Source organism: Pomacea canaliculata, linkage group LG3 (genome assembly GCF_003073045.1).
Source record: "Pomacea canaliculata isolate SZHN2017 linkage group LG3, ASM307304v1, whole genome shotgun sequence".
Lineage (NCBI taxonomy): Eukaryota > Metazoa > Mollusca > Gastropoda > Architaenioglossa > Ampullariidae > Pomacea > Pomacea canaliculata.
Window position 1 is genome coordinate 6,677,439 of NC_037592.1, and position 11,568 is coordinate 6,689,006.

General features: G+C 43.6%; 1 protein-coding gene across 1 annotated transcript; it reads left to right on the forward strand.

Moving 5' to 3' along the window:
• Window positions 1-2,280: 2,280 nt before the first annotated feature.
• LOC112558733 (SAM pointed domain-containing Ets transcription factor-like) lies at window positions 2,281-11,307 on the forward strand. The gene is made up of 7 exons (XM_025229360.1): window positions 2,281-2,437; window positions 3,041-3,126; window positions 3,440-4,024; window positions 4,230-4,427; window positions 5,160-5,245; window positions 7,625-7,850; window positions 8,698-11,307. Exons 3-7 carry the CDS (start codon window positions 3,898-3,900, stop codon window positions 9,069-9,071), a joined length of 1,011 nt encoding a protein of 336 aa, XP_025085145.1. The 5' UTR covers window positions 2,281-2,437; window positions 3,041-3,126; window positions 3,440-3,897; the 3' UTR covers window positions 9,072-11,307.
• The last annotated feature ends 261 nt before the right edge of the window (window positions 11,308-11,568 follow it).

Consider the following 11,568-nt stretch of genomic DNA (forward strand, 5'->3'; position numbering starts at 1 on the left):
AAGAAGCAAAATGCACTCTGTAAAATCCATTTACGTGTAGTATACCAGCAGTACTTTTGAAATGAACAAAAACCTGAATACTTCAAGAGATATAAAAAATCTTATTTTTTAAATTAATAGTTTGTGTTTTTATAATTATCGTAAATAGGTGTCTTTGAAAAATATATTTCATGATCCCTGTACTCTTTATTAGCAAGACTCATCTCTCTCCTCTCTCTCGCACACACCTTACTTCTACAACACACACAGATATTACGCATTCTTTTCTCTAACCCCAGCCCCCGCTAATAAAAAAGAAATAGATTACTTTTGTTGTGATCGCCATACTGCAATTCTTGACCAACCAAAGTCTCTCGTATCTTTTTGATGTTAGGTTTTCTTTTCGAAACGTTCTATTGTTCTTTCGTTAACTGGAGTGGTATCGCTAGGTAACTAGTGCTTTGCCTCAATAATCGGCAAAATAACAGCAAACACTTGCGAAGAAATATGAAGATCTCCATTGCTGCGCGGCACTCCCATGCGGCAACATTTTAATTGTTCAGTTCTGCCGCTGCCGCTGCCGCCACCGCCCTTCGCAGTCTCAGTCCACCAAGCTGCCTGCATATGCAGATTACCTGACAGAATTACATTTTCTTTTCTAAAGGTATACTGAAGGCTGTGATGACGGTCAAAACGGTAAAAAATTATATTTAGTTACGATTGCAGTGCACGAGAACAATGAAATAAATGATTCGTTTCTCACTTAATTACCACTTATTAGCACTATTTCGGTTACTGATGTTTACAAAAAATCGAAAATATTGAATGAAATCGGCGAGTAACCACGATATCTTCTCGAGATGGTCAAGCAGACGAACCTGCGTGTGACGTAGGACAAGACAGACACCAAGTGTCGGTGATCATTGCTAGGATTTGAACTCGTGATCAGTGGTGTCTCGTTAGTTAATTTAGGTTTTAAAGTGAACTTTTCAAAGTTTTAAAAATTATAGAAAACAGTCTGTCTCACTTGGTAAGCAGTCTTGGTCATATGTCATAAGGTCACTTGACGGAGAACGAGACTTTGCATAAGCAAACGAAAGAGTCCTATGTAATTTCTCTTATTAAACAGAACATTGCTACAAAACCTTCAACTTTTTCCCATATGAAAACAGACGAGATTCAAATCGATCCTACTCTTTGCGAGATTCTAAGCAGTTTTATTTTGCCTTTACAATCCCTTTAAGTTCTGTAGTGATTATGTTATTAACTATTGATATATGCTGACATGTTTAACTTCCCTCTAGACTTTACTAACAATGTCAATTTTAATTATTTTAGCTAAAACAATATAACATTGCTAATCAAATTCGTCTTTTGTCCAGGAAAAATAAGCTAAAACTTGTGTATGAAAGCGAACGATTTATTTTCTTGTTCTAAATCTTTCGAAGGAAAAGAAAAAAAAAAACAGACAAAAAAGGAAGACAGAAACGAGAAAGGACATATATGGTCATAGAAAAGGATACGTTGACAAACAACAAATTAAAAAAAGCACACAAGAAAAAATTCAAACCAGAAAAAAAACAGTGAAAAAAAAATTAAAAAGAAACACGTTAAGAAAAACTGAGTAAATGACTGATGTAGAAATATGTAAATTATTGCAAAGCATTTAACGATGACGAGCAAACAGAGGAGATAACGGAGGATGAGGAGATGGATGGGCACAGAGCAACTCAAACACAAGTTTATTTCACACCCGAGGTCAGTACCACAGAGCCACCATGCACACACGCTGTGTCTCCCCAACCCCTGACCCCGCCGCCTCGCTCTCTCAGCTTTCCTCGCGAGACCAGCCGCTCGCTCGCCACACTCTCAGCCACCAAAACATCAAATGCAAATGAATCGTCCATGCTGCTAGTGCGATTGCACAATGTGCGTTGTACTACCTGACATTGTGACTTGACCTGCTTCGCGCAGGCACAGATAAATAACTTTGTTTACGCGTACCCCATTGGCCCAGCCTCAACCAATCGTACGACCGCCGAAGGCATTCCCAAGGACTAAAAATAACACGCTTCTTGCCTATTCTGAGGCTCTATACGGAGGCGGTGTTTATTTTGACAGAAATTAAACTTTAATTTTTCTTTAACTTCATACATCCAGCATGCCATCAGTGTATAAAACCCAATATCAATTACCATATTATTCATAAAAGTCTCGGACTTTTCAAAGGAAACGCCCATGATGACAGTAAATAAATAAATGAGAACCCTTGCAGGGCCTCAGTGACATGAAGGTTTCTGGGAAGAAAACAGCCCCATGCGTATAAAGTTGAATGGCAGTTTGATTCTGCTCAGTCAGTCCTCAGTCGTTCGCGGTGAAATTCCCGCTCTGTGATTGGATTGTACTTTAGACTTTATGCTCATCGAAACCAAACTTTCACCAATGCCTACTTGTGCCGGTAAGGAAGACATTGAAATTATTTTAACAAGTTGTAACCACCAATTGGATGCCATTGTTCTGAACACGTGAAGTTTTGTTTGTTTGTTGTTTTGCAAGTGTTGACGAGTTTACTTATAATTTCTGTCGGCTTTTATACTTTGTGCACTTTAACAAGTGGTGGTGAGGAACTGTTGACACCCTCGATCTTATGTTTATACAAAATAATTGTGGACTAATATTTCAAGACAAAATCACAAAGACTACAGCTTGGAAAAAAATTATTTTGGTGTGACTCTTATTGCTGAGAAAGTTACTTTAGAAAAAGTGAAAACAAAATACTTGGACTTTTATATAAGAGAGGCTTACAACTTGCAGGCGCGCGCATGGATGGAATTTGGGGCAGATAACTGACTACTGATTCTCTTATCGCTTTAGATATTCAAGTTTTTTCTGCCATTGTTTTAATTACTTTTTTTAAGTCTGCTTCTTGATACCCGCTTTAAGTGAAAAACAGACTGCAGTGCCTTTGCAGTTGCATAGAAATGTTTGTCAGACGGTAAAAATGTGTTGGATGTTTATGTGCAGCAACGGTGTTTGATGTTTACCTGTTTATCATTTGCAGACTTCGGGTTTATTGATCAGTATCTGAACCTGAAAGAACAAATGGAGATTACTGGAACATATGATCTAGTCGACCTCGATCAAAAGGTTAGCCCCTCTGATAATCATCTCATTTTTTTAAATGATCCTCTCACAGACTTTAAATGCACCACATTATTATTACTCGGTCGAGTCTCATAGACTAACCTATGTTAAAGGTTTAAAAAAAAAAAATCAGTGCCTAGCGGGAAAAAATATATTGACATTGGTCACACCATGGTCCTTCAAACTCAGGATGCTTTAAGAGGCGACCTTTACAGTTAGCAAGTAGGATTGGGAGAATAGACAGAAAAACTAAAACAAATTTAGTTATTATAATCTGAAGACATGATGATGATGGATGCGGTTGTTTTCGCGACAGGTTCCCCAGACTGAGTATTCAGCATCCTTCCCTCCGAAATCCGCCATTAAAGTGGAGGACAGTTCAGCAGGTCTTTACGACGCCTACTTCGAAGACCTCGGACGCCCGTACATGTACTCCACCAACCATTTCACTTCGACCTCAACGACCCCGCCTATCCTATCGGCGCAGATGCCCGAGCAGATATTCAGCGGCAGCGGCAGCCTCACCACGCTAACCAGTCTCAACAGCAGCAGCAGCCTCAACAGCAGCGACCACAGCAACGGTAGCAGCACAACCGAAGCAGCCCCTTGCACCTACGTGGCCAGGGTGGCGGGGTCAGGGTGCACGGTCATCCAAGGTGGCGCTGACCCGCAGCTCTGTGACCTGGACAAGCCGCGTGCATCCTAGACGACTGCATCAAGAAGTATATCAAGACCGAACCATCGGAGGACCTGCAGCTCCCGCAGACGTGCCACATGGGGGCGCTGGCGACGAGCGGAATAGGTCTCCATAACAACTACGAGTCTACCATGGAAACTGTCCTAGACCAGCTATTTCGCAACGACGTCCAGTCCGACTGCAAAATGCTCGCCATTTCACCGGGTAAGTGGACTTTGCTAAATATATTGTCGAATGTTGTGTATACTGAATATCTGTTGGTCTAAAAATGGCATTTTGCTTAATAATGTAGCAGTTATTGGGTGTGTGTGTGAGAGAAAAATTTTTTTCTTTGATTCTCTTCTTCCAATACCATCTATTATTCACGCAAGAACCGCAAGCTCTTCATTCTTGAAATATTCTCTCACAGATCCCATGATGTGGAGTCTCGACGACGTTCAGAGATGGGTTAGATGGACCTGTAGAAAGTACAACTACAGGGACGACTGTTGGAGTCTCTTTAACGTCACTGGCGAAATCCTGTGCCGCATGAGCGAGGACGACTTCCGGTGGCGCGCGCCGGAGGCCGGGAATTGCCTCTACCATCAGCTGGAAGCCTGGAAACTCGGTGAGTACGCAGCTCTCGCGAAATCACGTTAAAAGGAGAGAACATGTGTTATCTGTTCCTGATGACGATGTCACGCTCGCGCGCTTAAAGTACGCACAGGGTCACGCACGCACGCGCACACTGTGACAATACTGGGGGAGGTGACTAGAGAGTGTGGAGGAGAGAGGGAGGGACGTTTCGCTCCAATGTAGATTTGCACTGAAACATCTGTCGTTAACTACCCAGTGGTATTTCAGAGCTAAAACAATTCGTCGGCGAGGGTATAATAAATTCAAGCACTCGGTCGGTTGGCAGCAGGACCTTTTTTTTTTCTTTCTCTCTATCATAAACGACGCACACCTGCAAGGCTTGTCCTTTTGGGCGCGCGCGACACCGAGAGACTAATTCGAAAACTATGATCAGCCAGCCTGACAAGAGTAGACAAAAGGTATGCAAGCACACTCCTCTAGACATAGCTCTGACCCCAGCACCACCATCACCACCACCACCACTACAACTCCCGCCACCACGCCCTCGGAACGCGACATTATCTGCTGTAACGTGCACTGCTTTGCATTTTTAACCATCGCCGAAGGTAAGGTAAGGGAGAGCATTCTCCGTGCTCACGTCCATTCCCCCACCACCCTTTTGTCCTTGCTCTCCCCTCCCAGCCGGTTAGGTGGAGAGAGAGAGGGTAGAGGGGTGCAAGTAAATGAGAGGAGAAAACTTCCCCGATTGTGTCGTGCTGTGCAGGCTTGTCGCGCCAGGGTGTAACATCAGCAGTCTGTCGGGTGGATCTAGACAGAGAAGATACCTTAACACCCATGCTTAGCTCGACTGTATGTGTCATCGTGATCGTTCCCGATGGTGTCTCGGCGACTGACCGCGACAGTCGTGAGGAAGGCGGTTCCCTATGTCGCGTGCTTGACCTCAGGACGCTGAACGCCAGGCTCTCTGAACACTCCCCTCGTCTCTCTATCCCATCAACTTTCTTTTGAATGCCATTCGCCCATTCTTTCCAACAGCTCCACCGTAAGCGGAGACCTTATTCTGCCCTTTGAACCCTTAACCTGCACTTTCCTCTATTGTACGTCTCAAGTTAGCTTTAATGGCGACTGCGAGAAAGATAATGAAAAATTAAAAATAATAACAGGAATAATACTGCCGCCTGCACTATCGGAAACATAAAACATAATAGTCACCGTCATTATTCGTCATCGCTACCACCACCGCAACGACCGCAGCCATTTTTCATCAACGGTAACACAAGCCGAAGTCTTTTCTATAGACTGTCCTAACGTTTAAGCGTTTGTGTCCTTCACTAAAGCAAGGAACACTCACGCTTTTGTCATTCCTGCGAGTGGCTTTTGTCAAATCATAGCCTGTACGAAGTTTTACACTTCCCCTCAACCCAACCCAACCCAGCAAGTCGCTTCATTACCCTACCATTACATTTAAAGTGCACTTTATTGCCGAGCTACCTTAACGCCAACCTCGTTTAAAATTTTTTTTTAAAAAAATATTCACATTAAAGACGAAAGAGAAAAATGAGTGTGACAGGATGGGAAGTCTTTGTAGAGAGAGATGAGTAATGGACTGAAACAAACCGAAGCCTCTTTCTCCTCCGATACCCACTACCCACCCTCCCAACCCAGACACTCCCATTCTAAGTCCATCCGTACCTCCATCTTGCTGCCCCATGTTTACTTCGTTGCTTTGCATTACATTGCTGTCTCTGCACAGCAGGAGGTCAGCCACAGCCGAGATGTGTGCTTGGAAAGGTTGGGAGGGGGAATTCATTAAATATTTTTTTCTGAGCGCATATTTTTGTTGACAAACAGCGCTGTTGTCGGATAAGAGTCGGGTTCGATCACTGCACTCGTCACGTGACTGTAACGTGTACTTTGCATCTTCTGCACCGTGACTGACATGCGTGGTGACTCATGTTGACCTTGTCTAGGCTGACAGCCAGATTATTTATTTTATATATTTTTTAAAGTGGTCTCGCATTTCTTGGTTTAGGGTTTTTCGCTCTGCATAAATGAATGTTATAAAAGATATGCGATAACTTAGTTGCTTTGCTGGCTCACGTCTTTGACTCAGATTTTTTTTAATGTTTTGTAAATCAACTTTCAATTAGGTTCTCGAACAGTAATGCATACAGGTGCATAAAATCACGTGATCAGCCAGGACCCTAGAGACGAAAAAGCAATCTCTGGTTTATGGCAACACAATTAAATCATAACTTTGAATGCGTTTTCATTTCTATACAGCTTTTGTTTCACGATGCTCATAGAGTGCTGTCATCCAAAACTAAACGAATAAAACGATCCTCTGGCGGCTATTAAGTCACCAGCCAAGGACAGATACCTGCACCTCGCAGGACGAGGCGCACTTTAGCACCTGCAACACCTGTCTCAGGCTCTGTTGCCTGCGTGACACAAGCTCCATCGCTTGATTTTCCCCGCCCTCTGGCATGTTCACAGGACGACCTCGCGCAGTTGCTTTTAACCTCAGCACCACATCTCTCAGCCTATCGCAATCCGAGCCACCCGGGTTGTGACCCGACCAACAACACTTCTCTATTGTTTTGCTTTCCATACACGAGAGCCTTTCCATGCTTTTGTTCATCCGATCATAGTCCGGACACGTAAAGCTTGTTGACAGCTCCAGCCAGCGAGCTCCGCCATTCTTGGACATTTATCGATGGTCAGACCAGAGTGCATTCTACCCCACACACTCCTGACCCTTCTATTCTTATCTTCTACAGTTCCATTTACAGTTTGAAGGAAGAGTGTCTGTCGTTTTATGGAACTAGCTTTCTCTTTTATTTCTCTCTTTCCCACTTGCCATGATATAGTCGGAGTTGCTGGCACGGTGTAAAACACAATCTCCTTTCCCTTGCCCTCGATGGTGCACGCCGACCGTCGCACGTACGAGAACGGCGATTGGCTGACCTGCGTGGCGCGAGACCAGTGCAGCCAACTGGCGTTTATACGCCACAACAAAATGAAAGTAACACAAGAAACCAAACATAGCATCTGATAAAAATTTACACATTTTTAGTGAAGCCGTTTATCATTCGTTAAAACTGTGCTTGACCCTTAAGATCTTTTCGGAATCTGATGTTGCATGTTCTTGTTCTTTTTATATTTATTATTTTTCGCTGAATAACTGCCAAGGCTATGTTTTTAAAAATGAAATTTTGTTTCTTGCAGCTTGCAAATCCTTCCCAGAGCCTCCCGTCAGCTCCTACCCAAGTCCCCCCTACGGCGAGAGTGAACACACCTTTTCCACCCGCTTCACGTTTCCAAGGTCAGCCCGACCCCAGTGTCTCTCCCTCCCCATCCGTCAGCAGCACGTGCAGTACTGCTTCCTGCTCCTCCAGCAGCAACAGCTTCCACCAGAACGACACCAACGACGACGACGTCTTTACTCAAGCAGGTATGTACAGCAGTACACGCATCCTCTAAAGATACCTCCCGGCCCCACTCGCATCCATCCAGACACACCCTCCATCCAAACACACTCGCCAGGTGATGTGACTTAGCATTAGGCGAGAAGTATAGCTCAGACGACTGCATGCAAATGAGCCCAGTGAATCACGGACGTGCATGAAGGCTTCAAAGGAAATATTTTTTTAAAAATGCAAAAAAGAAATAAGAGTCGAATTTCGAAGCAATACCACCCTTACACTGAAACTGCAGGTAGGAAACAGAGATAAATTTTAAAATTTGTAAGCCATGTTTAGAAACAGGTCGCCATCTTGCCCCCATTTAACGTTCATATCCAGACTGAGCATGCAGAGAAAAAAACTTATTGCAACAGAAAACCACGCACTTACCTCCTGAGCGCGGGAGCTATGTACAGGTATCCCAACTCTAACCCTGGGGTGACCCGTGAACGAATGCCTGGCATTTTATGCAAAACTCCGAGATAGAGGAGGCGTCCTAATCACGCAGCATCAAGCACAGCTCGTGGAATCAGCCATGCATTGTTGCAAATTCGTAAACTTCCGCGGCAGGCCGGCTGGGTCGTGCCAACCACTTGCTGGCTGAATCAGTTATGTCTCACTGTTGTTCCGTTCGCATGCACTCATCAGCTGGTAATCCTTTCCAAGTTTCCGTACTCCAGCGAGGGTTGAACAAGGAATTAAAATGTGTCCGTATTATTTTAAATACCAATCCCTTCGCAGAAACCATGTCTTTGAAATGTTTTGTTTCCTGTGTGGAGAGTTACGTTGACTCAGCCTTTCTCTAACCAAAACTCTTTTTTTCTGTTTAATTTCCAGCAGGAAATGGAATCAGACGACAGTCGGCGCCACAGATACCGTTTCAGCCATCCGCCGGAAACAGACCCCATTCTCACCCAGCTGGTCAGAGACAGCCAAAGCAGACGATCCACTTGTGGCAGTTCTTGAAGGAGTTGCTAGAGGACCCTGACAACTACCACGGGTGCATCAAATGGACCGATCGGTCCCGCGGCATCTTCAAGATCGAGGACTCATCGAGAGTCGCCAGGCTATGGGGCCGCCGCAAGAATCGACCCGCGATGAACTACGACAAACTGAGTCGCTCAGTGAGGCAGTACTACAAGAAAGGCATCATCAAGAAAACGGAACACTCCAAGCGGCTTGTGTACCAGTTCTGTCCACCATACTTATAGACTCTTTCTCTCGAGGAGATGCCCAGGAGGTTGTCTGCGCTGTCTCAATTCAAGACTTATTTTGTTGGCCTCTGAAGAGGGAGTCGAATGCCAGTTTGACAAAGCTCAGGAGGGACCAGAGATGGTCGGCGAAACCGTCTGGCAACGATGGACGTTTCCCCCTTTCAGTCGCTTGAGCCACTCGGTGATATAGCACATCCGGTGAAGGTCGGACTTGCTCTCTGAAGGCGTTCGAAGGGTAATTTGTCCAGCTGAGCTGGATAACTTGTTTGTCGGAGATTCCAGTATGTTCAGGGGGGCTATCCCGTCTTGAGTGCTGGGGGGCGAAAACACTTGTCTCTAGAGAAATGGAATCCTTCAAGTTGTTTGTCAGTCCAAGCTGAGTCCGCTCCAAGATTTTTACTCGGACGACCGAGACATTGCAAATCCTCGCCTCCCTGGTTCCAAGATGTCCAGAGACTGATGGCGTGTACAGATGATGCGATGACAGTGTCGTGTGCTCGATCTGTATTTAGACAAGGGTTCTGTGACACCCGTCAGAGTTTATCTGAGTGCACACTGAGATTCTCTGTGTAAGAATGTGTCGTCAGCATACACGGGTGCAATATGTAAATGGCAGCAAACTGCAGGTCCATAAAGACATGTTTACACTACTTTGACCTATCGTATCGCGTTTCTTTGGTGGAATTTTTAACTTAAAACCCGCCATGTATAGCAAATGTCCAGAGCTTGAGTGATCACATCACTTGTTGTAACAGCAGCTGTAGCTTATGAATGGGTCATATTGTAAGAAACATGCAGAGTTCAAAGTCAAGTGTTTTGTAAATATCTTCACTTCCCAACTAATCGGCTCACGTGATCTCTTGTCCGGTGTGCTGGAGGGAGTGAACTGCCTTCTTCTTTAAGGCTCAAACTTCTAGCTACAAATAACAAACTGTTAGCCTGGTCATTAACAGTAGCAAATAAATAAAAAATAAACAATAACCAAACTGAAAAGGACCAAAACAAAAATCCCAAAGAAAACTAAATAACAACAAAAACTCTTCAAGTACTCAAAAGTTCACCCACTTCCTTTCAAAAATCCCAACTCATGCCATGCATAATAAATGACCAGTTTTAATTTGGAACCCAACACTCCCGCTCGAGAAAGCCATTGTTTCGATATCCGCTAAACCGTTCGGTTCCAATTTGATAACTGTGTGACTTTTTTCACCTCGTGCGTCGAGGCACATGATAATATCATTTACAATGGGATATAAATCTGTAGAACGTGATAAGAACTTTGAATACAAACTTTTTTGAGATTCAAATGTCTGCAACTCTCCATCTGTTATGTACCCGGAAGAGTTTCAGAAATTACGCAATAGTAAACTGCTTTTTTTTTTTTATGTATGTATCTGTGTACAAAGACCGTTGAAGAGAATTGCAGGTCGAGAAGGTGAAAACGTACTGATAATCAGTATGTTAATTATTTTGAGTTTTAAACCCGCGTGAGCGCGTGCCGAGATTCTTGTTGATTGATGCTTTACGTGATCCTCTTCGTGTTTTGTCCCAAATCTCTACCCGAAACTTGGGAGTTGTCACGTGACAACTGTTCATGTCTTAGCGTACACCTTGCTCGTGCTGGGTCACGAGTCACCAAGTACGCCATGACCCAGCGACAGGCTGGAGGTAACTATTAGTTTAGGGGTGGCTGGTGCACCCCTTTATGCACTTCCCTCTGCTGCACCCGTCTATAAGTCGGGTATTTGAAGTATCAGTTGGAATCCTGCTGTCCTTAATAATGTTTAGTGGATACACCACGAACTATAATCTTGCTAACCATCTTGACTTTCATTTTCTTCAAATAATCATCTTTGGGTGGGGAGTGAATTAAAAAATTCAACAAAATAGAAAGAAAAGAGAAATATATATTCTATACGGAATAAAAACTACCAAATGCAATAAACTCTAACATGGTCTGTAAACAAGGACCTAGGAATCTCATTATCACTGCAATAGCCTAATGAAGGTTGGACTTGTGACCTAATGACCTGTGTCTTTTAAACTTTTGTGTCCAATGGTCTGATGTCAAAGAAAACTATCCAATGGATTATAGCGAGGTGTATATATTATAAATTACATTTTAAAATTGTTGTTTTACAATGACTTGTCCGTTTTTCCAACGTTGTAAATGATGATGTTGACACATATCTTTCTATATTTTTGTATTAAAAATGAACAGTCCAAAATCAAAGTTCGTGTTTGTCCGATTGTAAGTGTGCAATGTGGTTTCTGGCAGCAACAAAATATTTTGATTTGAAGTGAAGAGCTGCTAACATGTTTGTTTAGAATTTTAAAGCCCACCCACACTTTACAACCACATACAAGCAAAGGACCACGGGAATGATGGACGGGTGGGTGGGCGGAGTTCGTGAAACACTACACGATCGAGGAACACCCTAAATTGAAAATGCTTGAAAGAAAGGTGGAGCGGTATCACAACACGCAAACAAGC

Coding starts and splice junctions, on each gene's coding strand:
- LOC112558733 (XM_025229360.1), top strand. CDS start 3,898: ATGGGGGCGCTGGCGACGAGCGGAATAGGTCTCCATAACAACTACGAG. Junction 4,428..5,159: donor GCTGGAAGCCTGGAAACTCG/GTGAGTACGCAG, acceptor CGTGCTGTGCAG/GCTTGTCGCGCCAGGGTGTA. Junction 7,851..8,697: donor CGACGTCTTTACTCAAGCAG/GTATGTACAGCA, acceptor TTTAATTTCCAG/CAGGAAATGGAATCAGACGA.